This window comes from Trichoderma camerunense (assembly GCF_050948025.1).
Source record: "Trichoderma camerunense strain CBS 138272 chromosome Unknown V8C40scaffold_18, whole genome shotgun sequence".
NCBI lineage: Eukaryota > Fungi > Ascomycota > Sordariomycetes > Hypocreales > Hypocreaceae > Trichoderma > Trichoderma camerunense.
The window spans coordinates 208,555-232,604 of NW_028145352.1; the positions used below are offsets into that span (position 1 = coordinate 208,555).

The 24,050-nt window shown below is 51.5% G+C and overlaps 12 protein-coding genes across 12 annotated transcripts; 5 read left to right on the plus strand and 7 right to left on the minus strand.

Annotated features, from left to right (window-relative positions):
• Positions 1–1,140: 1,140 nt before the first annotated feature.
• On the plus strand, positions 1,141–5,275 carry V8C40DRAFT_253730 (uncharacterized protein). Its single transcript, XM_083217678.1, has 6 exons — positions 1,141–1,524; positions 1,841–1,963; positions 2,029–2,079; positions 2,141–2,939; positions 3,004–4,781; positions 4,861–5,275. Exons 1-6 carry the CDS (start codon positions 1,429–1,431, stop codon positions 5,041–5,043), a joined length of 3,030 nt encoding a protein of 1,009 aa, XP_083069442.1. The 5' UTR covers positions 1,141–1,428; the 3' UTR covers positions 5,044–5,275.
• V8C40DRAFT_253732 (uncharacterized protein) lies at positions 5,193–6,243 on the minus strand. Its single transcript, XM_083217679.1, has 2 exons — positions 5,910–6,243; positions 5,193–5,837 (listed from the first exon to the last, which is right to left on the minus strand). Exons 1-2 carry the CDS (start codon positions 6,007–6,009, stop codon positions 5,269–5,271), a joined length of 669 nt encoding a protein of 222 aa, XP_083069443.1. The 5' UTR covers positions 6,010–6,243; the 3' UTR covers positions 5,193–5,268.
• Positions 6,244–6,341: 98 nt separating this feature from the next.
• On the plus strand, positions 6,342–7,343 carry V8C40DRAFT_253734 (cytochrome oxidase complex assembly protein 1-domain-containing protein). The gene is made up of 2 exons (XM_083217680.1): positions 6,342–6,599; positions 6,698–7,343. The coding sequence occupies exons 1-2, from the start codon at positions 6,419–6,421 to the stop codon at positions 7,186–7,188; spliced, it is 672 nt and encodes a 223-aa protein (XP_083069444.1). The 5' UTR covers positions 6,342–6,418; the 3' UTR covers positions 7,189–7,343.
• V8C40DRAFT_253735 (mitochondrial 54S ribosomal uL3m domain-containing protein) lies at positions 7,115–8,529 on the minus strand. The gene has a single exon (XM_083217681.1). It carries the CDS (start codon positions 8,439–8,441, stop codon positions 7,443–7,445), a length of 999 nt encoding a protein of 332 aa, XP_083069445.1. The 5' UTR covers positions 8,442–8,529; the 3' UTR covers positions 7,115–7,442.
• A 127-nt stretch (positions 8,530–8,656) lies between these two features.
• Positions 8,657–9,771, minus strand: V8C40DRAFT_253737 (PITH domain-containing protein). The gene is made up of 2 exons (XM_083217682.1): positions 9,372–9,771; positions 8,657–9,222 (listed from the first exon to the last, which is right to left on the minus strand). Exons 1-2 carry the CDS (start codon positions 9,626–9,628, stop codon positions 8,799–8,801), a joined length of 681 nt encoding a protein of 226 aa, XP_083069446.1. The 5' UTR covers positions 9,629–9,771; the 3' UTR covers positions 8,657–8,798.
• Positions 9,772–9,919: 148 nt separating this feature from the next.
• V8C40DRAFT_253738 (RNA polymerase I-specific transcription initiation factor RRN6-like protein) lies at positions 9,920–13,473 on the minus strand. The gene is made up of 3 exons (XM_083217683.1): positions 13,121–13,473; positions 11,054–13,043; positions 9,920–10,999 (listed from the first exon to the last, which is right to left on the minus strand). Exons 1-3 carry the CDS (start codon positions 13,242–13,244, stop codon positions 10,081–10,083), a joined length of 3,033 nt encoding a protein of 1,010 aa, XP_083069447.1. The 5' UTR covers positions 13,245–13,473; the 3' UTR covers positions 9,920–10,080.
• Positions 13,474–13,587: 114 nt separating this feature from the next.
• On the plus strand, positions 13,588–14,695 carry V8C40DRAFT_253740 (chromosome segregation protein Spc25-domain-containing protein). Its single transcript, XM_083217684.1, has 2 exons — positions 13,588–13,937; positions 14,014–14,695. The coding sequence occupies exons 1-2, from the start codon at positions 13,709–13,711 to the stop codon at positions 14,559–14,561; spliced, it is 777 nt and encodes a 258-aa protein (XP_083069448.1). The 5' UTR covers positions 13,588–13,708; the 3' UTR covers positions 14,562–14,695.
• Positions 14,696–14,902: 207 nt separating this feature from the next.
• Positions 14,903–15,567, plus strand: V8C40DRAFT_253742 (mitotic-spindle organizing protein 1). Its single transcript, XM_083217685.1, has 3 exons — positions 14,903–15,049; positions 15,111–15,188; positions 15,274–15,567. The coding sequence occupies exons 1-3, from the start codon at positions 14,978–14,980 to the stop codon at positions 15,352–15,354; spliced, it is 231 nt and encodes a 76-aa protein (XP_083069449.1). The 5' UTR covers positions 14,903–14,977; the 3' UTR covers positions 15,355–15,567.
• On the minus strand, positions 15,378–16,137 carry V8C40DRAFT_78727 (uncharacterized protein). Its single transcript, XM_083223423.1, has one exon. It carries the CDS (start codon positions 15,889–15,891, stop codon positions 15,505–15,507), a length of 387 nt encoding a protein of 128 aa, XP_083069450.1. The 5' UTR covers positions 15,892–16,137; the 3' UTR covers positions 15,378–15,504.
• Positions 15,844–17,991, minus strand: V8C40DRAFT_78699 (RING finger and CHY zinc finger domain-containing protein). The gene is made up of 2 exons (XM_083223422.1): positions 16,840–17,991; positions 15,844–16,784 (listed from the first exon to the last, which is right to left on the minus strand). Exons 1-2 carry the CDS (start codon positions 17,893–17,895, stop codon positions 15,963–15,965), a joined length of 1,878 nt encoding a protein of 625 aa, XP_083069451.1. The 5' UTR covers positions 17,896–17,991; the 3' UTR covers positions 15,844–15,962.
• A 692-nt stretch (positions 17,992–18,683) lies between these two features.
• Positions 18,684–21,864, plus strand: V8C40DRAFT_253746 (dolichyl-phosphate-mannose-protein mannosyltransferase PMT2). The gene is made up of 5 exons (XM_083217686.1): positions 18,684–19,161; positions 19,227–19,357; positions 19,435–19,987; positions 20,044–20,806; positions 20,875–21,864. The coding sequence occupies exons 1-5, from the start codon at positions 19,030–19,032 to the stop codon at positions 21,516–21,518; spliced, it is 2,223 nt and encodes a 740-aa protein (XP_083069452.1). The 5' UTR covers positions 18,684–19,029; the 3' UTR covers positions 21,519–21,864.
• On the minus strand, positions 21,767–23,535 carry V8C40DRAFT_253747 (P-loop containing nucleoside triphosphate hydrolase protein). Its single transcript, XM_083217687.1, has one exon. It carries the CDS (start codon positions 22,904–22,906, stop codon positions 22,142–22,144), a length of 765 nt encoding a protein of 254 aa, XP_083069453.1. The 5' UTR covers positions 22,907–23,535; the 3' UTR covers positions 21,767–22,141.
• Positions 23,536–24,050: the final 515 nt, after the last annotated feature.

Sequence of the window (24,050 nt, forward strand, 5' to 3'; positions counted from 1 at the left end):
TCGCCGGCGCTACTTTTCGGGGGCCCAAGTCGGTACCACGGCCCGCCAGAAGGCTCAACGCCGCATGAGCAACCCTGGTCGATTCTGCAGAGCGACCTTCTCGCGGTGCTAAGGCGTTGAAGTTACGGTACAGCTGCCACGGGGTTTATCGACTAGCTTCGCGATGATCTAGGTAGGACGAGGGCTCTGATGAGTCGCCCCCGCTTCACAGGTCACCTTACAAGTACTTCTCAGTGAGAGGGAGAAGTGGCATTTTCACTGGGCTCGGAGTCAAGGACCAAGAGCCTTAGGACCAAGGACCAGCTAGTCAGTCACTCACTCACTCAGTCTCATCTCTTGTCCTTGCCCTCACCGAGCACACGCTTCTGTCGACCTCCTTCTCTCCCCTCCTCTCCAATTGGATCGAATCGACACGAGACATTCTGACTAACAGGCTGGACAGACACGCAGACACGAAGCCAGCCCCGTCAGCCCAGCCTCGTCACCTTCTGTCTGCTGGACTGATCTTCTGATTCACCAGCCTATTCTGTACACCGGCCTCCTCGAGACAAGTCCCGGTAGGCTAGGCTAACCACTTAACTTTGCTGCTGCTGCTGGTTGGCGTCCTCGTGATTGAAAATCTCAGTCTGAGGCCAGACAACGGGAGTCATTTTCCACCTCGTCTCTTCCTGTACGTAACAAGCTTTTGCTCCCCCTTGACAGTCTTTCTTTTTGCACACCAGAGTAGCATCAAAAAAGCCTTATCCACTGCTGCATCACTACACATTACACCTTGCGTTGTCTTGCATAGCCAGTCTGCTACGATCCCGGCGTTCTTACTCCTCTCGGCCTCAACCTGCATCCCAAACTATCCCGGAAGCAGAGAACCGACCTCCGCTTGCTGCCACAGCGGGACAAGGGCTTTCAAGGTACGAGCCGCGCCGGAGCTGCTGTCTGATGGGTTCCCTTGGGCTTGTCAGCGAGCTGCCGACGTCCATCAGTCAATCGTTCCCCCCACGCGGACAAGTGTTGGAGTCTGGCAGTCTGGCACTCAAACTACCCCTGTTCTCTGCCCTCGGTCACCTCCGTCCTTTCCCGTCGATATGGCTGTCATGGAGAACAAACGTTGCTTGTCGCACACGCAGCTAAATGTCACAGCAGTGTCGTTCTTACAGGCGCCGCCGCCCACCACATCTTACCACCAAACTTGTCGTCACCCAAGAACCTTGAAAGCTTACAGGCGTGAGATTGTAGCCCGTGCTGCTGCGTCGGCCAGTATATCCTTCCTTGTTCTGCCCAGCTTGGGCTTTTCCATTTCCTTAACTCCTCTTCCCCCGCGACTCCCGTCCGCCCGGGGGTTCTGTGTCGCAATATGTAAGTCAGATGGGTGCTGCGTCGTGACGCAACCCCTGCTTGCCCCGGGAATAATCCCCCCAAGCTCACATAGCTATGTGCCGCAGGAAATTTGGCAAGCAGATCCAGAAGCGCCAGCTTGAGGTTCCCGAATATGCTGCCAGTTTTGTCAACTACAAGGCCTTGAAGAAGGTAATTATCCATCTGTCCATCTACCTATTACTGCTATATCACACGGCTACCCACACCCTTTCCCCCTCTTTGATCTTCCCCCCCTCCTTGAAGTGCCCTCATTTCGCATTCTCCCTTGTGCTGCTCGAGAAGGCCGGAGGTGATGGAGGTTCATAGAGGGGGGAAGTGTCAAACCCGCTCCAGGCATCCTTGTCCTTGCATGCCTGCACCCTCTGGTTTCTCCCCAGCCACTGGCATACTTGGCGCGCTTTGTACACCATCCATTACTGTATCTTGTACCACACTTGGCTAATACTTGACCTTATTTGCCCTCCAGCTCATCAAGAAGCTTTCAGCTACTCCGACCCTTGCTGCACAAAATGACGGCCACCGCCTAGCCACACTTGCCGACTCGCAGGCTGCTCTGCAAGCAAACAAGGCAACTTTCTTCTTTCAATTGGTAAGCCACAGTCCCATGCGGTCACCATGATGAACATCCCGACGGACTTGCTGACGCCTGAACAGGAGCGAGAGCTGGACAAGGTGAATGCCTTCTATCTACAAAAGGAAGCCGAGGTATGTATATCAAACTCTACCCTCATCGTATGAAAAATGCCATCGCCAACCTGTTGCGCAGCTCAAAATCCGCCTCAAGACGTTACTCGATAAGAAAAAAGTCCTGCAGTCGCGCCAGGGAATTTCAAGACGATCATCCAAGTTCACCACTCTCGAAGAAGGATTTCAACAATTCGCTACGGACTTGAATAAGCTTCAACAGTTTGTTGAGATCAATGGCACCGCCTTTTCAAAGATTCTCAAGAAATGGGACAAGACGTCCAAGTCCAAGACAAAAGAGCTGTATCTCTCCCGTGCCGTCGAAGTCCAACCGTTTTTCAATGCGACAGTCATAAGCGAATTGTCAGACCAGGCCACCACCAGCCTTCAGGAGCTTGGTGCCTGGTCTGATGGAATTCAAGTCAACTTCGACTCGTCTACTGCGCATGTTGTGACAAGCCAACATTTCGTGGGAACCGATGAAGGAGATGCCGATACGCTGTTGTTGGATACCGTCATTACCGGAAACCTCGAATCGATAAAAGATCTGCTTGCAAAGATGCAATCTGCCTCCCAGGCCAGCGAGAGCGATGTTTCTTTGATGGAGAGGCTGACAAGAACCTTCTTGACGGCGATCAATGAAGCTCCTAAGAGTGCTTTGCAGGTTCTTTTGGATACCGGACTGGTGGACTTGCATTCCTACGATGACATCAACGAGCGGAATTGCCTACACCAGGCTGCCATCTACGGTAGACAACACGTCTTGGAATGGGGCCTCGAGGCTAAAGTGGCCGTGGATCGAACTGACGTTTACGGACGCGTGCCGCTGCACTATGCTAGTTTGCACGGTCGCCTGGATATGTTGGAAACTTTGTTAAATGGTAGGTTGAAATTTTTAGAGCAACTGGTTTGGGGCTACGAAGCTAACATTTGATTTTCAAATAGCCAACCCCAGCACTATTGACCTTATCGATCACGACAACTTCACACCGCTGATACATGCCATTATTCATGGCCATGTTGAGTGTGTCGAGCGCCTCCTCGCCAGATCGGCTCGTATCGACCCTGTATCTGACGCGGACCACGTGCCTCTGAACCTTGCCTGCGAGCATGGCTCAGTCGCTATTGTCGAAATATTGTTGAAACATGGTGCAAATATCCTCCCTGATGCCGAGGGACTGTATCCTCAGCACCTGGTGGCCCGATGTGGTCGGACTTCGGATTTGCTCCTGCTCTTGAAGCAATATGGAGCTGACCTCGATCAAGTCGACAAGCTGTATGGATGGACACCGTTGCTACATGCTGCCAGTGAAGGAAAGGTTGAATGTCTTCAAGCACTGCTCAAAATCGGTGTCGATGCGACAATTCGAGATGAAAAGGACCTACCCGCCATGTACTATGCCGCTTGGGAGGGCCACTTGGAATGCATGCAGCTTCTTACCCCGTTCAACAAGCGTCCGAAAGCAAGCCCGTTGGGAGGCCAGCCTACGATTGATATTATAGGCAGCAGCAATGCTCCCCTACCAATGTCACTGGATCCTGATGCCATCCCGATCCTGGAATTGCCTCCACCAATCATTCCTCTTCGACGATACGGCCACAACTTCCTCGATACCAAGACGGTGGTGCAACTCAGCTTCCAGGACTCGGGCGAGCAACCGCTGGTTTTCTTCCAGGATGGCAAGTATCCGGCTGCTCGGTTGACGATCTCCTCCAAAGTTTCCGATCTCATCCCCAAGAATATCATTTTGCCGTTTCAAGAAGATACCCGTATTGTTTCTTTCCAAGTTGATAACCTCAAGACGTTCTCACTGGACTTTGATGTTTTCCCGGCGTATGGCGCCAAGACGATTGCAAAGACGGTGGTGCTACCGTCTGTATTCCTGAACCAGTCAGGTAGCTCAAAATCTTGCCTGCCGCTCTTTGACCCGCGGTTACGAGCCATCGGCCAAATCACCTTCAACACGCAGGTGATTAAGCCGTTCAGGGGACAGCCTCTTGAGATTACGGACTTTGAGACGTACTGGAAGGCAACAAGCCAGTTCAACCAGCCTACTAATGCCATTGTGACCGGATCAAGTCTATCTGGTGACTACGTCCGAGTCTTCGTCCAGTACACGAGCGATGGGGTGCCCGTTATTTGGCCACAGTGGACGATTTCATGCGGCGGACTTGATATTCCCGTTTGCAGACTTTCATTTGCGCAGTTCGACGCCATCACCTCCCAAACTGCTAGCCGTGCTCAGCTCGCGGGCCTAGCAACCAAGACGGTCGAGGACATTGCCGAAATCTACCACATCTTGGCAACTGCTGGAATAACGCTAAAGGACGCATTAGCTATTCTCCCTCCAGGCATCCACGTCAATTTGCAGATTGTATATCCGACTACAGAGGAGGAAGAGACACTGGCCTTGGGCCCGGCTCTTGACGTCAACGTCTACGTTGATTCGATCCTCACGATTGTTTTCGACCATGCCCGTGCTCAGAGGGCACAGTCTCACTCGTCACACGTTGTGCGTTCTATGGTGTTTAGCAGCTACAATGCGAGACTATGTACTGCTCTCAACTGGAAACAGCCCAACTTTCCAGTATTTTTGTGCAATGACTTGGGCCGGGACGCGAAGACAGTGGTCAACGGAAGGCGGACGACGTCGATTAAGGAGGCGGTGCGGATTGCACAGACGAATAACTTTATGGGTCTGATATGTTATTCAAGGCTGCTGGTAAGATAATATTTTCCTTGTGCATTCCTTTTCCCCTTTCTTCTCCTCCACAGATAGCTGACATAACCACCTCAAATAGGATATGGTGCCGGCGCTGGTTGATGCTGTCAAATCGCATGGACTTGCCCTCGTGATGGACAAGTCTTCTGATACCCCTGAAGCGAGCCCTCTTGTGGATCCTTTCCCTCGGCCACCCAAGGGTGTCGACGGAATTTTGAGAAGTCATGGTATTTTACGCTTTAATGATTCTATAGACATGTAGACGATGCGGGTCTTTTTATTTGGGTTGGGGCGTGAATCTTGGGCGTGAACATGCCGTCAAAATTTGGTGAACTTGTTGGGCATGGTTGTGTGAAACAAAAGAGAAACAAAGAGATCTGTTACTGTCTTTTCCTCGGTTATTATAAGGCGGCCGTGGTTGCCCATATTTGTTTTTTTTTTGTAATCATTATATAAATATATATACATGGGTATAAAAGTCTTCCCATCAAGCACCTTTGTAGCCGTACTTGAGGCCTGTCAGTTCTTTCTCCGGATCTACGCCGGCCATGACGATTTTTGCTGTTATAGCGACGGAGTAGACGAGGCCCGGGACGTTGCCCATGCTGACCCAGCCGAAGCCGCCACCTCTTTCATCTCCTCTCACCAAGCCCATGAGAATGAGCAAAACGACCAGACCAAGGTTCAAATACGGCAGTGTCCTCTCCAAGGGAGACCGCATTTCGACGGGCGCACGGCCAAGGACACCGATACCAGCGTCAATCCCCCTAAGAGAACTGCGCAGCTGGAATCTCGTTGACGGATCGGCTCTCGCGCCACCGGCCCAAGCATCAATCACCCCGATGCCCGTCTCGGTGGGTGGTAACTTGTACAGCAGAAACGCCGTGGCGAGGAGGGATGTGAGGCAGAATACTGCGAAGGAGGCGGTGGCGGGGTTGAAGAGCGGGCGGAGGTAGGCGATTGTTGAGAGGAGCGGGAGGGCGATGAGGATGCGGTTGAGGGATTCGTTTTGGGATTCGTTTTGGGATGCGAGGGTTTGGATGAGGGAGTCTTGTTCTGTTTGTTGCTTGTGAGTTGTTGTTTTTATTTTTTGGGGGAGAGGTTGGATATGGGATGAGGATGAGTTACCTTGTTCGTCCATTGCTTCGGGGGAGTCGGAATCTGAGTCGTTGGGGTAGGCAAATGTTCGTCTTAGACGGGTGGTGGGTGTGTCGACGAGGGAGGCCATTGTGAAATGGCGATGCTTGTTGCTTGATGGATGAGAGAGTGTGATTCAGCTTCTGATGAAAGTGTTGGCGGAGATTAGTTAGAAGTAAAGTTGAGTGAAGTAATGCGGTTTAGTTGGAGATGAGAGAAGAAGATGACAAAAGAGAAGGTAGATGACGACGCTGATGATGAAGCTGGCAAGATGGCAAGGCAGCGAATCAGCGAAACACCTTGATAGCATTTCACCAGTTCTCTCTCAGCCTTATGACGCCACAACGCAGAACAGCGAGAGGTACGTACCCAGTCCCTCTCTCCCCCACCACCGCCCTCCCCACTAAAATTCCTTCAGCCTCATGCCAAACATGGTCTGACCTGAGAATATCCGAAACCCTTCTATACCCAGACCACACAGAAAACCATCCCCTCCCAGCATGATATCGCGAATTGCGAGTCGCAGGCTATGTGCCGCGGCCTCTCGGCGGGCCGGCAGCAGCAGAAGCGGTGAGAGTGCGAACTGGAATGCCAGAGCGGTGCAGAGACGGTGGATGACGCCTGCGCCGAAGCCCGGCGATGGGCCCATGATGTCGAGACGAGCCGATCGCGAGCTTCCCGGTAAGTTTCTGACTGAAATTATACCTTTCAACAAAATCAATTGAGTTAGCTTTTCTTTTTTACATTTAAGCTGACTAGTCATGGGAAACGCTGTATAGACGTCGGCCAAGTCTCGCAAGGGTGGCGCCGCACGATGCCCATCTTCCTCGCCGTCGTGGCCGTGTGCTCCGTCACAATCTTCAACTACCAAAAGTCCTCGTCCCCCATCATCTCGTCGACGCTCTACGCGCTGCGCACCTCCCCCGAGGCCAACCGCCTGCTCGGCGACGAGATCTACTTCAAGCACCAGATCCCCTGGATCAGCGGCGAGATGAACCAGGTCAAGGGCCGCATCGACATCAGCTTCTCCGTGCGCGGGTCGAGGGGCGCGGGCGTCATGCGCTTCGCCAGCCACCGGCCCTCGAGCAAGGCGCTCTTTGAGACGACGGAGTGGAGCTTGACGCTGGAGGACGGGACAAAGGTGGATTTGCTGGATGGGAATGATCCGTTTAGGGGGTTGTTGGGCGGGGAGGATGATGAGGATGATTTGCCGTTGGTGGATGATGAGTCGACGAAGGGATTTAGACAGCAGGGTGCGTACAACAGGTGATGAGGTGGATGCTGGGTGTTGTGTCCGAGAGATGGAGCTGAGTTTGAGTTTGAGGGAACTGCATGGCTCTTGTACAAGTAGAATTTTTGGTTGATTTGGTCTTCATGAGTGTCATGATGTGTATAGTGTACTCCTATAAATACAAAAAAAGCCCGCTTTCCTCTTTTGCCTTTTTCTTCCCTTTTTGTTTCTTCACCTTGTCTCCATGTACTCGTTACAGATACCCGCCCGTGTAAATTGGTATTCTTCTTTTCTTACAATTCAGCCATGTGTGACCTCCGCTGGGCCTGCATCTCTAAGTGCCTCAACCTCGCCTCCTCCAACTTGGTCTCCAGATCGGGCTGTCTCTGATCCAGCTCCTCGCGCGCCTTCTCCCTGTACGGCAGAGCAGGGGCCTTCCTCTTCTTCGCATCCTGAAGCCTCACAATGCGGCCCTTGGGACCGGGAATCGGCCCGCTGACGAGCACCACGCCCAGCTCGTTGTCCACCTTGAGCACCTTGAGGTTCTGCACCGTCACGAACTCGTTGCCCATGCGGCCAGGCATCTTCTTTCCGGGAAGCACACGACTTCCGCTGCCCTGCGAGGGACCCGTCGAACCGATCGTTCGGTGGTTCTTGGAGTTACCGTGCGAGGCTTCCTGACCGGCGAACCCGTGGCGCTTCATACCACCGGCAAAGCCCATGCCTCTTGACCGGGCCTTGACGTCGACGTGCTGGCCCAGCTGAAACCAGTCCGGCAGCAATTGCGCGCCGACGGGCAGCAGACCTTCCTCGTTGCGCACCTTGAATTCGGCCAGCTCGGCCTTGGGCGCAATGCCCTTTGCCTCGTAGTATCCCAGCATCGGGCTCGTCACGTTGCGTCCCTGTCTAGCACCGAGTCCAATCTGCACCGCCCAGTAGCCGTGCTTCTCGCGCGTCTTGTTCGCAATGACTTGCACCTGGTCCATCTGCAGCACCGTGCACACCACCCGAGTCTTGCCCTGGAAGATGCTCGTCATGCCCTTCTTGACGGCGAGCACGCCCGTCCGCAGGGGGGTTGTGTTCTCGCGACGCTTGAGCGCAGCCGCGGGGCCGGTCGTCAGGGCAGGAAGGCCGGAAGTCGGCTGATTGAAGCGCTTGTGCTTGGATCGAGGCGGTGCGGTCGACCAGCCGTACTTGATGCCTCGCTGGGGAATGTGTGGGAGGAGGAGCGCCGGGCGGTTGATTGCGGCGAGGCGTGGCAGAACCACTCGAATTGGTATCCTGGGAGGCATTGAGGCGATTCTGTATGTGATTTCCTATGCGGATATCATTAGGTGGCTGTGGATTGGGTCGGCGGAGTTTCGCCTTGGTTTGGATGGTATGATGGGAAATTTTGGAGTTTAGCTTCTGGCTATGCAGGCTCGGGTATTCTGCGGGGCGGGGTGGTTGAGTTAAAGAGGTTCAGCCTCGCGGGGTACGTACCTGCGAGGTGGATGAAGCAGAGCAGCTCAACTAATGAATATGATATATTTGTTATATGGGATATAGATATAATACGATCAAAATGCTTCCTTGTTAAATCTATTCAGATGTAGAATTTTTATTATTTCTTTTGTTTTCATTGTCGTCATCGTCACCTTACAATCTTCCTACACTCCCGGCCCTCTCCCTCCAATCCCGCTCCCCATCTCATTCACACTCGTCCCCTTCACCTTATGATCCCCTGGCTGCGCAGCCGCCTCATAAATGATATTCGTCGGCGCCTTTCCCAGTCTCTTCCACTCCCCCTTGAAGCCCAAGTAACTAATCCGCGACACATCCTCATCGCCCTCACCGAAATTGTCCACAAAGAAGAGCACCAGCCGGTGCACGCTGCCAAACAGCGAGCGCTTGACGGGGATCTCTTGGATGTCGGACGTCTGCGAAAGCTCGAGCGTCTGCACTGGTGATGCTTCTTCGGCGGCGGCGAAGTCGATGTCGTCGCGGTTGATGAAGAGTTGGAGCGTTTTGGGGGCCGAGAGGGATGGGGATGTGCGGATGAGGATGGAGTGTAGCTTGACTTGGGCTGTGAATCTATTGAAAGCAAGTTAGAAAAAAAATTGAAATAAAATTATAAGTTATGAAGTATAGATAAATTAAATCATGATTAAGTGTCTACATGTAATACTACATGTGTATAATGGACTAACAAAAGAAAAAGAAAAAGAAATTGAAAAACTTACGGCACCGTCATGAGAAGCTGCTCATCAGCATCGCTCTCCAGCTCCGGCTCGGCACTCAACCTCTCCGCCCACGTCTTCTTGACAATCAACTTGCCGGCATCCCTGCGCGCCTCGTTGAGCGTAGTGATTTCATCGAAATTGATTTGCTCGTACAGCGAAGACTGCAGCGCGGGCGTGATGTCGTCTGAGTGGTCGTGCTCGCCATGGTCGTGAGAATGGCCATGGTGGTCGTGTTCGTCGTGGCAGTGGTGGGACATGCTTGTGACTCAATTCTCTGATGGATTCTCTGATGGATTGAATGAATATTTTGAAATTGAGGAATAATGATCAGAGATGGGATTTGTTATGTAGATGGCGGGATGGAATAAATTTCTTTGATTCGATGATGTAGATGGTTTGTTTGCTACAGCATCAGAGGCCCCGCAGCTAGCCGTTAAATTGAGCGACTCCAAGTCTTACCTGAGACGAGCACTACCACCTTTATAAAATAACATGCAGATATTACAACAGTTTTCCGCTATTTTATCAATTCTTTTTTCATATAAATGCCTTGAATCCTTTAAATAGCAAAACGTATCTATCTAATATCTCATATCTAGCGGGTATCAATAAACAACCAAAGTCGTACAAACCCAGCAACTGTAAGCAAACAACCCAGGATTTCAAAAACTTCCCTCCAGCTATTAAAATGATAATAAAGATAAACAAATCATCTGAATCCACCCTTCCTCTTCACCTTCTTCTTCTTCCTATCTCCAAACGGCCCAGAAACAGGCTGGCTCATCGTCACAGCCGTCTGCTGCTGAGTCGCCTCCGGAGCGGCCTGGCTGGACATGACTTGCACGGGCGGCGGTCGCACTGATGCCAGGGGATTGATGTCGGGAAGCCCCTGTCTCATAAATGCTGGTCGCCTAAACTTTTCCGATCGCGCTTTTCGCTTCGCTTCGATCCTCTGTAGCCGTTCTTTGGCGTCCCTGAAGAGCTCCTCGTTGGCTCTTGCTACGCTTGAAATGTAGTTGTTTGGATCGACACCTCGTTCCTTGGGCCAGTATGATAGCACTTTGGACCGTTTTGAAACGTCCGGCCTGTCAGTGTCCAAAGACTGGGCCAATAGTCGTAGTCGCTCAACCGCCTCGTCTGGCCCGTTGAAGGCTGCCGATGCAGCGGGTGAGGCAGCGGGCGAAGATCCTATGTCCCTGGAAGCTGATCTCGACGAGGTTATAATTTGGGAGCTGCCAATCTGACGCCCTGTTCGAGATCTTTGAGACTCCTCCTCCTCCAGCACGTCAGAACTGCTAGGCCCAAGCAATGGAATATCCTGGTACATGATTCCGTAGCTGGATAGAAAGGCCTCTCTAGCTAATTCGGTAACCCATATACGCCGAACTTGTTGCATATCCTCAGTGAGAATGCCCTTTATAGGATCGATCCATACGTCAGAAAAATGGCGTTGTAGATATTGTAGGCTGACTAGTGACATGGGCATTTCGTTCTGGTTATATAGCTGAAGTGGAGTAACAACAACCTTTTCGGTGTTTTCATCCAGCATCTTCTCCATTTCGTCTCTCAGAGGGTCATCAGCGGGCTCAAATGTTGGATCTTGCAGCATCACTTCAGCCGCTTCGCCCCTGTACATGATTAGTATATGGGGTGTGAGAGCAAGGTCAAGCTTAGTTACTTACCATGTTATCAATGGTAGCCTCCCCTGGTCGAATCCATCGTTAAGACATTGTCTAAGGGCGTCAAACAATTGAGAAGGGAGGCCAGCTTCTCCTTGAGCTATTGAAACTTCTAAAGAGTTTTGTAGTGCTTGGTATAGTCTATCCATCTTGATGAGAGTCGGTCGGGCAAGTGCAGGGCTCTCAACATCATCACCCGACTCTCCGTCATCTTCGACCTCTTCACCATTCATAAGCATCTCGACGTCGTCGACAGTCATTTCGTCTGGAAAAATAAATGAGCCGGAAATCTGCGCCATGGTAGTTCTTCTTCCCTTTTGCTTTTTCGTTTGTTGTTTGGCTTCAGCCCACGCAGCAGGCACTGTGGGGTCTTGGACCTCGAGCGTCGGGTCATCGAACGTGACGCATAGGCAACGCTGTAGGCTTAAATCTTTGCCCAAGAAAGTTAACTGATAAAATAGCGCGCCCTTTTTATGGTAGTCCATTCCCGGACTTGAAGCATTTTCTTTGACTGAGACTGCGAGTTGGATTGGGTCGACCCTGAGATACTCAATCACGTTCTTCGTTGGAAATTCCGAGTCCTCGCTCCCCGGAAGTGATATAATGTCTCGATGCCATTGAGGCATCCTGCTCACAGGTGAAAATGTGAACCAGAATATGCAAAGCTGGCCCATTCGTGGATAGTAGATAAAGACTAGTGATGTGTCTTGGTCATCATCTGATGCTCGGCAGACAAACATCCTCGAGTCGTCATTTTTTGTTCCCAAATGGGGGCACGAGAGTAGTATTGACGGCTTCAGGGGTCCCGACCCTCCTTCATCACGGCTAAACACATCGACCCAGGTGATGTGGTATTGCGTGAGGATGAAAATATGACCTTGCTTAGTCGGGCTGCGATGGATATCCAAAATCCAATCCAGTTTACCCCTTTCCCGAATGATGTGACCGAGCCTTGGAAGTAAGATGTTTGCGTCCAGATTCAAAACTTCCATTCTCTCATGATTCCACATCAGAAGATATCGCGTGGTAGCGTCTGCTGTCTTGCGGGAGGAGGGAGACGGTGAGCTTTCTACTTTTCCAGACCACGTTTCTTCCAAAATAAGAATCCCGTGTCTTTCAGTCGGATAGGAAGGTATAGACGGTAATTCGTTGAGTAGGCCATGAGAAATATGGCCGCATTTATTGAGAGTCAATTGGGGAGCGACTCTTCGTTGGACCTGCGAAGTTCCCGGATCATCCCATATGCTCCAATACCCGCCCTCGTCTATAATGGCAAGTTGATGTGATCGACCGGATGCCGTGGCAAATAAGACGACATCAGAATGAGCATTTCCTCCCGTCTGATGATGCTGAATAGTTAGCAAAGGATTTGGGTTTATCAGTGATGGTCGTTCCCGAATGAAGCTACTCGCTGGCTGATTTGAGGTGGTGGGCACCTCGCGGAATTCTGGCTTGAGAATGATTGTCGCTGTTTCTTTTTGAATCAGTAGCCACCGAGGTGTGTCGTCTTTCGAGTGGTTCCCAGCAAATTTGATCTGCCTGATGGGCAGTCCGTCATTAGTCCATATTAATTCTGCTTCCCTGTTGGCCGGATCGATGCTCTGAAGATTCAGAAATGCATTTGTGTTGTCCCCCCATTGTAATGGCACATCCTCCATGCGAGCCAGCCGTAAGAGCTCTCCAGATTCTCCACAAGCGACAGCCATTATAGGAGACTTTAAAGACCCTGTCTTAACACTGGCATCGGGGACGTGCCCAATGGCGAATAAAGGCCTGGTGTTAGGGGCTTCATCCGAGATGTTGAGCGCTTCCATGTCTGCTTTGAGAGTGTCTTGATATGCCAAATTGCCCATGGCGATCTCTGGGTGAGATTTGAACAGCCATCGTTCTTGATTTTGACGTTCCCTCCAGAGCCTTGTGGAGATCTCTGGAGACCGACTTTTCGAAGCTGAATAAGTAATGGTTGAAGCACTGATAATCTTGAAATGAGGCCCTAATACCCGATGTTAACATTAGTTTCTTTTTTCGGGTCTTCGTTTGCTTCGTCTTTGCCCCTGGCGTCTCACTTACACCTTGAGGTGAACCGGGATGTTTCCAATATCCCAAGTGTTCTTCCGGGATGCTCGCTAGGAATATATTTCAATTCGCCTGGAGTGCCCAGGCCCATCAGGGGATGAGGCCACCAGTCCGCCATTCTTGGCTAGTTGTCGTATCCAATGCGATGAGAAGAGGTTGATTTTTCTTTTCTTCATCTCGATTTCACCTGAGACAGATCGTGGCTGCGTTCGGGTTCACATAGAGGATGGTGTGGCTCAAATTGGCAATAGCGGATGTAATAAGTGACAAATGCAATAAATGTAAATGTAAATTATTCAAAAAAATAAAAAATAAATGCTCAACACTTTTCCTTCACTGAGCATGTCACGACAGACTGACTTGCTTGAGATTTGAGTTCTTGAATTTCAACCACGTGACTGGGCCTGCACTCTGATTTTGCGCCACACTTGGCTATGTCGACCCAGCAACGTGCTTTTTGGGTAAACACCACCAGCCGGAGCTCTGGAACCAACGGAACAGCGTTTTTGCTTTGCTTCACCTCACGTACAACGCTCTGCGAGCAGAAGCCCAGAAAACAAGACGAATAGACATACACACACAATGGCTGCCGGTTTCGATCCATCAATGTCAATCGGCCCTGGCCGCCAGACCATGGCCCCCGTTGGCCCCTCCGCCGCCGACACGCTGCCCAGCATCGACTTTGGATTCGACGATTTGCGCGAGCGCATGGCCAAGTTTACGGCCAAATTCGATGCCTTTATCGAGCAGGGTCGCAAGCGTGTTTTGGAAGAGCGCAATCAGTTCCGCGTCAACATGGCTGAGCTTCAAGGTATGCGCTGGTGCAAAATGCGATATGGATATAAATACCATCTTTAAACGACAGACTAACTAACCCTTTCCTACAGAGGATGAACGCATGAGACGGAGAGATATTGAAATCGCCCAAGTCAAGATGTCGACGTACCAGCAGACCATTGAGAAGGAAGAAGCCGAGAAGCGCGAAATGGAAGGCTCGATATCCTCGCTCGCCGCCCAGCGCGACAGCCACATTGCCATGCGCGACAGCCTCAAGGCCCAGATTGCCGAGACCCAAGCTGAGATAGACTCTCGATTGGCCGCCCAACGCGCCTACATGAAGCAAAAGGAGGCGCAGCTACGGTACAACGTCCCCGAGCTGGACTTCTGGATCACAAACCTGTGTCTACGGATTGAGGGCGCAGGAAAAGACGACCGGCTCAAGTTCGTGTACACGCATATTGACGAGAAGAACTGGGAGCGCGAAGCGTGGTTCGAGCTGGTGACTAGCTCAAGGGATTACGATGTGAAGCATTGCAGGCCTAAACTGGAGCGGGAGAGCGTCGAGAGGGTGCTGGATAAGGTCAACGAGTCGAGGGAACTGGTTGTTCTGCTGAAGGGAATGAGAGAGCTGTTTGTGGAGGCCGTAAAGTCCTGAGTCCATGGGGGAGGGAAGTTTGATTGTTACGATGATATGTGTGCTAGATACCCGCAGCTGATGATTTACATGATGTATATGGACACTGAACTTTGTTTCTTCTCTCGTGTGAAGTACCTGTATCAAGAATTGGCGTGTAATGTCATCAGAACGTGATGAATACTACAAAATGAATCAATTATGCAACTTGAGCTTCAAATAAAGACGTAGCCACTGGCTTACCTCCCGCATACCTGACGCTGGTCTTGATGCCCACCAGCCACATGTGCAAACCGCTAACAGGCGCTGCAAAACCGCTGTCAAGCTTAGCTGCAGCGCGTCGACGCCCCACTAAGCCAGACACTCATACAACACCTGAACCACGCCAAACATCCTCCCAGCATCTAAACCACCGTCATCAAAATCAGCCCGTCGCCATGCCCAAACCAGACAAACACGTCGCGGCCTCCCAAGCCGTCGACATTCTCGAAGAAATCTCAACCATGCTGGTACGCATCTTATTCCACTCCACCAAGAAAAGGAAAAACATCAGTGCTAAACCTTCACTAGAACTGCCACATGGACCGCCGCATGCTGTCCACATGCATCTCATTAATCGAACAAGGCGTCCATCCTGAATCTCTCGTGGTAAGCAAGCATATTCCCCGGTTCTCTTTGAACGTGAGCCCGTCGTTTCAAAGTATCGCGTAAATTATTAACGGCTCCTCTTTAGCAAGTCATCAAGGAGCTGCGTGAGATTGCCGATGACACGCGCCGGGAACAGCAAGAGGCCGCCGCCGCTAATAATCGGTGAAGCCTTTCACTTTCACCACACTCGCAAATGCAGCCTTTTTTTTGCCTTATCCGTGAGGTGTTCTTCTGTTTTGATTTTTGCTTGATTTGATTTTTGAGCTGGGATTTTCATCTGTTATTCATGGCGCTTAGGGCGTTTACAAATACTATATTACCACTTTGGACGACTATTACTGTACATGGTAAATATTAAATTGACGGAGCATTGCCCCGATGACACTCCCAATTTCCATATGCAAAAGTGACATGTTCCCTTTTTCCTCCCAGTGGTCCAACTTTTTCTGTCGATGTAAATACCAATATCAGCGCCATGCCGTCGTACTAACTTTAAAGAAACTCCCCCAAAGCAAACATATATATGATATGAAATGAAGGGAAAGGAAGACAAAAAATAGAGACATAGAAGAAACAAGGAAAAAAGGAAACAAAATACATGGTATCCCCAAACTATAGAAGAAACAGAAAAGAACAACAACCAGAAAATTCCACTCCATAGAAATGCCCCTTGTGGATGGCAAGTATTTTCATATGTCGTCATGCCTCATTAACAACCTCCATGTGCTCTCACATGCTGGAAAGCTTCCTTACTCAAGCCGCAAGCCCGAGTCGTTACCTGTGTCCAATCAAGTTGAACTCATCCTCTTCTTCTTCTTCGTCCTCATCTGCCTCGTGGGCATCATCACTCGATTCATCCGAATCGTATTCATCTTCGCTTGATTCATCCTCTTCATCCTCGCCGCTTCTCCAGAAGCCCAAGATGTCATCGTCAGACTCTCCGTCCACTTCCAGAACAGCGGCCTGCGGTATATCCATCATCATATGAGAAGGCGACATGGACCGGGCATATCTTTCGAGTATGCGTGATGGAGGCTCTGGTGCATTGGAAGAATGTCGCCGCCTATTGGGCGCCCGCGAGCCTGTCGTGATCGAGATCCGTCGAGCCCCAGGTACCGCTTCCTCCGAACCAGCCTCCCGCACGACCTGAGGCTGATCACCAGCTGCCGGCTGGAGCGACTCGGCATTCTGCCCCATGATCTGCAATTCTACCGTGTTATATGACCGGCATATCGAGCATTTAAGTCCAAGCCAGTGGTATGCCACTGTGCTCCTGGCAGAGCAATCGTTGCACAGAATCTTGGCCTTGGTGTCACGGAAATCAGGCGGCATTGGCTGGCTGAGGATGGCCAGATCCAAATTGCGAAACTGCGTCTCCATATTCATGAGGCTCTTGTTGCAAATTGGGCATTTGTACGAGGCCCGCGTGTGCTGCTCATAGCACTTTTTGTGTATGCTATGGCCACACACCATGAAGACAACCCGTTTTGGTGATGTAAACATGTACTCGCCACAAATTGGGCAGTCACAATCTGTTGACCGCTCGATACACTTGTGCGAGCTCTCAATGGATGTGGTGATGCATGCTCGACATGTCTACGATGTTATTTAGCCACAGAACATGGAAGAAATGAGAGTGAATTGAACTCACTTTGCAATGGAAGAAATCCTTTCCTAGTCCCATGCCCCGACGACATATTCCACAGTCATTGCAATGATAGATGGGCTTATTGGCCCGATTCTCCCAAAGCTTACAGATGTTACAGTAATACTGCGCCGACACCACGCCGCAGTTACTGCAGACCTCAGATGCCTTTTGCGGTGTGGCACAGAGCATGCAAAGCATGTTCTTTGTATCCTTGCGGATCAGCGTGTGGTCCTCGTGTAAGTCATGGCAGAACCGACAGGTATACCACTTTTTGCAGGTGGAACACTGTAGCTTCACGTTCCGCTCATAGTGCTCACATCCTAGCGGGCCTCGAGTTTCAGTAAGCGAAGCAGCCGAGTGAGTTGGAGTTGTTGTGCTTGGTGTCCTGGAGTGTCGAACAGGAGCGTAGGTCGGAGCGATGTCGCTTTCGCTCAAGACAAACGTCTCCTTGACTGACGGCTCTCCTATCAACTGGTTCTGCCAGTACTTGAGCGACTCCAGAGGTCCGACAGGGCTGGCAAGCTCCCATGTCTGGCCGATGGAGCCGTCATCCGAATCGCTTTTGGCAAGGGGCGAGCCGGCGATCACGGAGGCACGATAGCCCTCCAACAGGGTATCGTGCATGAGCCTGGCCTTTTCATTAGATGGGATCTCCCGAGCGTTGATCTCCTGGATGCGGGAACGCAGCTCTCGCATACCGTCGTCCTCGGGAATGGGACCATTCTTAGTCGGCGCATTTCTAGGCGGTGTTATCGGGAAGCCAAGATGGTCAAGCAGAGGTCCGTGACCCGTGGCTGGCCCGGCCGGGACTTCTTCCACGATCGTCTCCTGGGTGGAGGAGCTCAGAGGCCGGGAGCGTCGTTGCTCAGGCGATGCATCGGGCGATGCATCGGGCCCCTGCTGCCCGACATCGTCGGCGTCGTCAGAATCGTGGACGGCGTCGGGCGGCACTACTGGCGTCTCTTCATCACCGGCCAACGTTGCACGGGAGATCTCGGAAAAGCGGCGAGCCTGTCGCAGCACAGGGTTGATGATGAACTCGGAGACAAGGGAAGGCATTTGGCTTGCTTGTGTCTGGCGCAACCGCAGCGCCAGCTGCTGAGGCGCAGCTGAAGACGGGGATGCTTTTTAAGATTAGGATGAGGCTACCCAGCTCATACAAGTACCGTGGAAAGGGCGGTGATAGCAGGGAATTTAATTAGAAGGAATGGAAGAAAAGAAGCACGAAACGGGGTGGGTTCCCATGCAAGGTCAAACTCGACGGCAGCCGGAACTGTTCATCTGGCGAGGGTGTTTCATCTGTTTGGCTGACCAGAGCAAAAACCGAAGGAGAATAAGAAAATGGCCAGAGTTCGGCGAGATGTTGGAAGACTGACACTGGCCACCGTTATTCGGCAAGGATGACATAAGGCATTGGACGGATTAGTATTTCAGTACATGAGTACCTAACCTTATGGTGAGCCACTGATGTGCTGACTGTGGTCTCAGACGCTTGCATGTGATTGCTCCAATTGATTCATGTTGGGTGAGACTTTCAAGGCCGCTTTAGTGCGTGTTTTAGCGCTTTCATCTGAGTACCTGTACCAATAGTGAACAATAGCGTCGAAATATTAGCTGCTCCATCCCTGTGGCTCAACCAACATTGAAACCGCTCAGCTATTGGAACTGCTGTTGATCCTGCTGTGGCTGGTGGACGGGAGCAGCCAAAAGCCGGCGCAGGTACGTACCGGCCCGGCGTTTTCCAAGAATGGCACTAGCCACGCGGCTGAGCACTTCTGGGCTGGAGGGGATTGCAAGGTGGCCAATATTCCTAGAGCTGAACCAGGGGGGTTTTTTAGAAGCTGTCGTATTCTTGGAATCCCGACGCAAACAGCAATATCCACCACAAACACCTCCTTTGTCCTCCATTTCGTTTCCCTCTCCTGAGCCGGGCTTGGCCATCAGGATTGTTTCTCCTTTTCTTGTCGACGGTGCCAGCATCGTCGTCGTTGATGTTCTACTATCTTTGAGTCTGTCCAACTCGTCCAGTCATTACAAATTGTGCCGCAGCCTGCTTCTGTTGGAGCTAGCTGGTCGCCTCTCCCCTTTTTCTCTTCCGACCTCGTATCTAGAAAACCGTTCAACCACCCCAATTGATTCCTTCTTGACTCTATTCACCAGTTCCCCGGGGAACAGAAAGTTTTCTTTCTAACCATGGCTGCCGACAAGGCCGTCCTCGCCTCTGGCGCTGACCAGGGCGAAGGCTTGAGGCTGCGACAGGTGGCTACGCAAGCCGCGCCAGGGCCCATTGCCCAGCCTGAGGACAAGAAGAAGCTGGCAAAGAAGGTATATGATTAGCGAGACCCGGCAGTTTCAATTGCGTGCGAGCATCAGGCTGACAGCGGTTGCAGGAGAAATCTCTCTTTGAAGTGCTTACAGACTTGGAGTCCATCCTTGCCCCGCTGATCTTCACAGCCGTTGCCATCTTCACTCGATTGTGGAAGATTGGCATTAGCGATATCGTCACCTGGGATGAGGCTCAGTACGTAACCCTTGTCGCCATGTGCCTGAGAGGCATGCTAGAGTGGAACGAGTTTACTGACTTGTGACTCTTGACAGTTTTGGCAAGTTTGGAAGCTACTATATCAAGCATGAATACTACTTCGACGTCCACCCCCCGCTCGGAAAGATGCTGGTAGGCCTCTCCGGAGTCCTCGCCGGCTACAACGGATCCTTCGAATTCAAGTCTGGCGAGAAATACCCCGAAGATGTCAACTATACATTTATGCGAGCCTTTAATGCCGCCTTTGGCATTGCTTGTATCCCCATGGCTTACTTTACTGCCAAGGAGCTCAAGCTGACCCGACCTGCCGTCTGGTTTGTTACCTTGATGGTGCTCTGCGAGAACTCTTACACCACAATCAGCCGCTTCATTCTCCTCGACTCCATGCTTCTTTGCGGAACCTTTGCTACCACTCTTTGCTGGGCCAAATTCCACAACCAGCGTCACAACAGCTTCGAGCCCGAATGGTTCTTTTGGCTCTTTATGACGGGTGTAAGCATCGGATGCGTTTGCAGTGTTAAGCTCGTCGGTCTCTTTGTCACTGCCCTGGTTGGTCTTTACACAATTGAGGATCTGTGGAGAAAGTATGGTGACAGAAAAATGCCTATTGTAAGTAATCCTCTCGGTATGCCAGTATGGATCGCCATTTGCTTACACTTTTGCAGCCTGTCCTTGCTGCCCACTTCTCTGCTCGCGTCGTGGGTCTCATCGTTGTTCCTTTCCTCATCTACATGATCTCCTTTGCCCTGCACTTTGCCATTCTCGACTCCACCGGCCCTGGTGATGCCCAGATGAGCTCCCTGTTCCAAGCCAACCTAAAGGGAACCGAAGTCGGCAAGAACAGCCCCCTGGAGATTGCCATTGGATCTCGTGCCACCATCAAGAACATGGGTTATGGCGGTGGTCTTCTTCACTCTCATGTTCAGACCTATCCCGAGGGCTCTGGTCAGCAGCAGGTTACTTGCTACCACCACAAGGATGCCAACAACGACTGGTTCTTTTACCCCAACCGCTTCGAAGCCGATTACGACGCCGAGTCCCCCGACCTCCGATTCATTGGTGATGGATCCGTCATTCGCCTCATTCACGCCCAGACTGGCCGCAACCTGCACTCTCACGAGATTGATGCCCCCGTTACCAAATCCCACCGTGAAGTGTCCAGCTATGGCAACCTCACTGTTGGTGACGACAAGGACCACTGGCGCATTGAGGTCGTCCGAGACACGGCATCCCGCGATCGCAGCAGAATCCGCACTCTCACGACTGCCTTCCGCCTTAAGCACACTGCATTGGGCTGCTACCTCCGCGCTGGAAACGTCAACCTTCCTCAGTGGGGTTTCAAGCAGATCGAGGTTACTTGCGACAAGCAAAACAACCCCCGCGACACTTACACTCACTGGAACGTTGAGGCTCACTGGAACGACAAGCGTGAGTGAATGACTACTCTTTACTCTTATTCTAGACGTTTAGCATGACTGACCCTCTTGATGTTTTAGTGCCTGCCAGCGACCCCGGCGTTTACAAGTCGCCCTTTATCCACGATTTCATCCACCTCAATGTTGCCATGATGACTTCCAACAACGCCCTGGTGCCGGATCCCGACAAGCAGGACGACTTGGCCTCTCAATGGTGGCAGTGGCCTATCCTTAATGTCGGCCTTCGCATGTGCGGCTGGGATGACAACATTGTCAAGTACTTCCTTCTTGGTAACCCGTTCGTCTACTGGGTCTCCACCGCCTCTCTCGGCCTTGTCGCTCTTGTTGTGGCATGGTACATTGTGCGATGGCAGCGCGGATTCAAGGAGCTCAACAACTTTGAGATTGAGCAGATTCACTACGCCGGCATCTACCCCGTCATCGGCTGGTTCTTACACTACCTTCCCTTTGTCATCATGGCGCGTGTCACCTACGTTCACCACTACTATCCTGCTCTGTACTTTGCCATCCTCTCTCTGGGCTTCCTTGTCGACTGGGTCCTGAGGAACCGCAATGCTGTTGTGCAGAGTGTCATCTATGGCGTCCTGTACAGTGTCATTATTGGACTTTACGTCTTGTTCATCCCCATCTGCTGGGGTATGACCGGAAGCAACCAGCAGTACAAGTACCTGAAGTGGTTTGACAACTGGCGCATCAGCGATTAAACAGTATTTCCGACTAGCCAACTCAACACACCATGGTGGCGAACATATTCTTTTAACTCGTGTTCATCATCATAGGAATTTTTTTTTTATCTTGGGGGTAGATGGATGAGTGGATGATGGTCGAGGGAGGCTGCTTATTGTTAAACAACCAAAAAAACACTCGCGCACACTCTGTAAGATTTGTAAAGACGTGGGAGGTGTATGGAGATTTCTCACATTAATGAAGAAAAAAGACACGGGTAGGGTAGGAAGGATTTTGCAAGTCATATAAAAAGATGATATGGGAAAAAAGGGTTGGCGGAAAATACTATACACCGCATTTAATGCAAGACATATATCTCCCCAATTTTGCCATTGCCATTGCCCGGTGCAGAAAGAAGCATCATTTGGCTTTGCGTCTGCCAGTTGTGTTGTGCATCTACTACTATTATACAGTGCCATGCTGCCAGTTACTTTGCTGTGGATGTCATAAAAGGCTTCCAGACTTGAACGTCGTGTATATGATGAAAGCCCATCGGGTATCTTGTCTTGCCGACTTTCCTTCCTCCTCATTCTTCCCATGCGCACACGGCTTTCGCTTACGATTCGAATTATACAGAAAAGAGTACTGAAAAAGATCCATTTCAACAACATCCACCACCTGATTTAGCGGCATCGGTCGATAACTTCACTTGCCGGTTTCCACCAGCGCCGGGACCTTTGACGCCAGACCTCCTGTCGTTCAGATTGTACTTGCCGGCCTGGATGTTCTGGTATATCCTCTCGGCGACCCTCATAAAGGCCTTCTCAACGTTCTCGCCGCTCTTGGCGCTCGTCTCGACGTATTCAAGGATGCCATTGCGCCTGGCCCACTCTTCCGCCTCCTCCCGCGTGACCTCTCGTTTGTTGTCCTCCTGCTGCGTCAGATCGGCCTTGTTGCCGACCAGGACAATGACAATGTCCGGCTCGGCAATCTGGCGGAGATCATTCAGCCAGTCCGTAACGTGCTGAAAGGTGGCCTTGCGCGACAGGTCGAAGACGAGCAGCGCACCGCTTGCGCCGCGGAAATATGATCTCGTGACGGACTTGTACGTCTCCTGGCCGGCCGTGTCCCACAGACTGAGCTTCATATGCTTCTGGGGGATGCCGCTGGTGTCGCGCCGGGGCTCCGGAAGGCCTGCGGGGGACGAGGGTTCGTCTGGAGAGGACAGGGAGGGGACGGGGCCGGCGGGAGTGTGAGGAGGGCCGACGGGGACGATGCGGGAGCCGAATTCGACGCCGATTGTGACGTCGTGGTGCGCGGAGAAGCGGCCTTCGCAGAGGCGGATGGTGAGACTAGATTTGCCGCATCCTGAGTCGCCGATGCAGACTAGCTTGGCGATGTAGTCCCATGGAGCTGATGAGGACATGGGGAGGAGAGGAGCGTGGCGATGCGCACGAGTTTAGGTAGAGTAGTAAGATGAAAGAGGGAGTTGGAGAGAGAACAAAGCAACGGAGAGACAATGAGGGAGAGAGGCGTCGGAGGGTTCAAAGAACGAAGGTTTAGAGTTGGAATTTGGTTGGAGGTGGTCGCAAATGTAATGTAGGTGTAATTGATCCAAGTGGGTTTGATTTGAGGCTGGAGCTGCGATTAGCGGCACGTGCGCCGGTGCGATCTAAAGACGGCTTTAAGACCTGGACAAAGAAATACAAGGATGGTAGAGATAGAGAGATAGAGAGATAAGGCTCAGAGATGGTAGAGAGAGAAGTTGGTGGTTTAAAGAGAGGGAGAACACAATCACCAGACACTCGATTACACAGGAATAGAAATACAGGAAAAGAAGAGGGCAGCGGTTTGCAAGGCAGGTGACGATGGGCTCTGCCTTGTGTGGGATGAGATGGACATGGGGCTGTCACGGGCCAGCACAAGGTGTGTGACCCGACCCGCGAAAAAGCTGGAGAAGAGGGAATTGGGGGCCGGACTTTGAATCGGGGAATTGGAGAGGTATTTTGCAGGCAGACGCTGCTGTTGGAGAAACATCTACTAATGCAAGAAGAGGGTATTTTGGCAGTTTCAATATGGACAAAGGGATACCTGGCAGGCAGACTGAGCAGATGGAAGTGTTATCGGTGACGCAAGAAGGCGATAACGGCATCATGACGGGGACCCTTGACTAGCGGTATTTGGTAACTGATGCTACAGGCAAGGTACCGCACCTGCTAGCGCACGCACTGAGCACCCGGGGCTCGTATCAGCAGCAGCACTAACGGCAACTAAGTTCCTCCCATGTATCGCGTCTTAGAGGTGGACAATAGCATGACATGACTACCGCTAGGTCCTAGTACGAGTTGGCCACCAAGGTTCAAGGTCAGCGCCCATGCCGGTACATGGACGGACCGTCGTAGGCAGCCATGTGCGCAGCTGGTGTACAGGTACCGATGCATGATGTGCAGTTGGGCTACTGTCAACTGCGATTCGGTTTGTGCTAGCTGCCTTTTTTCTTTCACGGTACGCGGTTCATAACACGGTTCATGCTGCGTCTTACCAGTAAAGTACTCCGTACAACCTGGTAC

What these genes read in the sequence shown, in the direction of transcription:
- V8C40DRAFT_253734 (XM_083217680.1), top strand. Translation starts at nt 6,419, where the DNA reads ATGATATCGCGAATTGCGAGTCGCAGGCTATGTGCCGCGGCCTCTCGG. An exon ending in AGCCGATCGCGAGCTTCCCG is followed by an intron (nt 6,600 to 6,697) that starts GTAAGTTTCTGA and finishes AACGCTGTATAG; the next exon opens with ACGTCGGCCAAGTCTCGCAA.
- V8C40DRAFT_78699 (XM_083223422.1), bottom strand. Translation starts at nt 17,895, where the DNA reads ATGCCTTCCCTTGTCTCCGAGTTCATCATCAACCCTGTGCTGCGACAG. An exon ending in AGGATTTCTTCCATTGCAAA is followed by an intron (nt 16,785 to 16,839) that starts GTGAGTTCAATT and finishes ATAACATCGTAG; the next exon opens with ACATGTCGAGCATGCATCAC.
- V8C40DRAFT_253738 (XM_083217683.1), bottom strand. Translation starts at nt 13,244, where the DNA reads ATGGCGGACTGGTGGCCTCATCCCCTGATGGGCCTGGGCACTCCAGGC. An exon ending in ATCCCGGTTCACCTCAAGGT is followed by an intron (nt 13,044 to 13,120) that starts GTAAGTGAGACG and finishes ATCGGGTATTAG; the next exon opens with GGCCTCATTTCAAGATTATC. An exon ending in AGGCTACCATTGATAACATG is followed by an intron (nt 11,000 to 11,053) that starts GTAAGTAACTAA and finishes AATCATGTACAG; the next exon opens with GGGCGAAGCGGCTGAAGTGA.
- V8C40DRAFT_253742 (XM_083217685.1), top strand. Translation starts at nt 14,978, where the DNA reads ATGCCCAAACCAGACAAACACGTCGCGGCCTCCCAAGCCGTCGACATT. An exon ending in AAGAAATCTCAACCATGCTG is followed by an intron (nt 15,050 to 15,110) that starts GTACGCATCTTA and finishes AACCTTCACTAG; the next exon opens with AACTGCCACATGGACCGCCG. An exon ending in TCCATCCTGAATCTCTCGTG is followed by an intron (nt 15,189 to 15,273) that starts GTAAGCAAGCAT and finishes GCTCCTCTTTAG; the next exon opens with CAAGTCATCAAGGAGCTGCG.
- V8C40DRAFT_253730 (XM_083217678.1), top strand. Translation starts at nt 1,429, where the DNA reads ATGTGCCGCAGGAAATTTGGCAAGCAGATCCAGAAGCGCCAGCTTGAG. An exon ending in GTTGGAAACTTTGTTAAATG is followed by an intron (nt 2,940 to 3,003) that starts GTAGGTTGAAAT and finishes ATTTTCAAATAG; the next exon opens with CCAACCCCAGCACTATTGAC. An exon ending in TATGTTATTCAAGGCTGCTG is followed by an intron (nt 4,782 to 4,860) that starts GTAAGATAATAT and finishes CACCTCAAATAG; the next exon opens with GATATGGTGCCGGCGCTGGT.
- V8C40DRAFT_253746 (XM_083217686.1), top strand. Translation starts at nt 19,030, where the DNA reads ATGGCTGCCGACAAGGCCGTCCTCGCCTCTGGCGCTGACCAGGGCGAA. An exon ending in AGAAGAAGCTGGCAAAGAAG is followed by an intron (nt 19,162 to 19,226) that starts GTATATGATTAG and finishes CAGCGGTTGCAG; the next exon opens with GAGAAATCTCTCTTTGAAGT. An exon ending in GGCTCACTGGAACGACAAGC is followed by an intron (nt 20,807 to 20,874) that starts GTGAGTGAATGA and finishes TTGATGTTTTAG; the next exon opens with TGCCTGCCAGCGACCCCGGC.
- V8C40DRAFT_253735 (XM_083217681.1), bottom strand. Translation starts at nt 8,441, where the DNA reads ATGCCTCCCAGGATACCAATTCGAGTGGTTCTGCCACGCCTCGCCGCA.
- V8C40DRAFT_253740 (XM_083217684.1), top strand. Translation starts at nt 13,709, where the DNA reads ATGGCTGCCGGTTTCGATCCATCAATGTCAATCGGCCCTGGCCGCCAG. An exon ending in CAACATGGCTGAGCTTCAAG is followed by an intron (nt 13,938 to 14,013) that starts GTATGCGCTGGT and finishes CCTTTCCTACAG; the next exon opens with AGGATGAACGCATGAGACGG.
- V8C40DRAFT_253737 (XM_083217682.1), bottom strand. Translation starts at nt 9,628, where the DNA reads ATGTCCCACCACTGCCACGACGAACACGACCACCATGGCCATTCTCAC. An exon ending in CAGCTTCTCATGACGGTGCC is followed by an intron (nt 9,223 to 9,371) that starts GTAAGTTTTTCA and finishes TGCTTTCAATAG; the next exon opens with ATTCACAGCCCAAGTCAAGC.
- V8C40DRAFT_78727 (XM_083223423.1), bottom strand. Translation starts at nt 15,891, where the DNA reads ATGACGACATATGAAAATACTTGCCATCCACAAGGGGCATTTCTATGG.
- V8C40DRAFT_253747 (XM_083217687.1), bottom strand. Translation starts at nt 22,906, where the DNA reads ATGTCCTCATCAGCTCCATGGGACTACATCGCCAAGCTAGTCTGCATC.
- V8C40DRAFT_253732 (XM_083217679.1), bottom strand. Translation starts at nt 6,009, where the DNA reads ATGGCCTCCCTCGTCGACACACCCACCACCCGTCTAAGACGAACATTT. An exon ending in CGAAGCAATGGACGAACAAG is followed by an intron (nt 5,838 to 5,909) that starts GTAACTCATCCT and finishes AGCAACAAACAG; the next exon opens with AACAAGACTCCCTCATCCAA.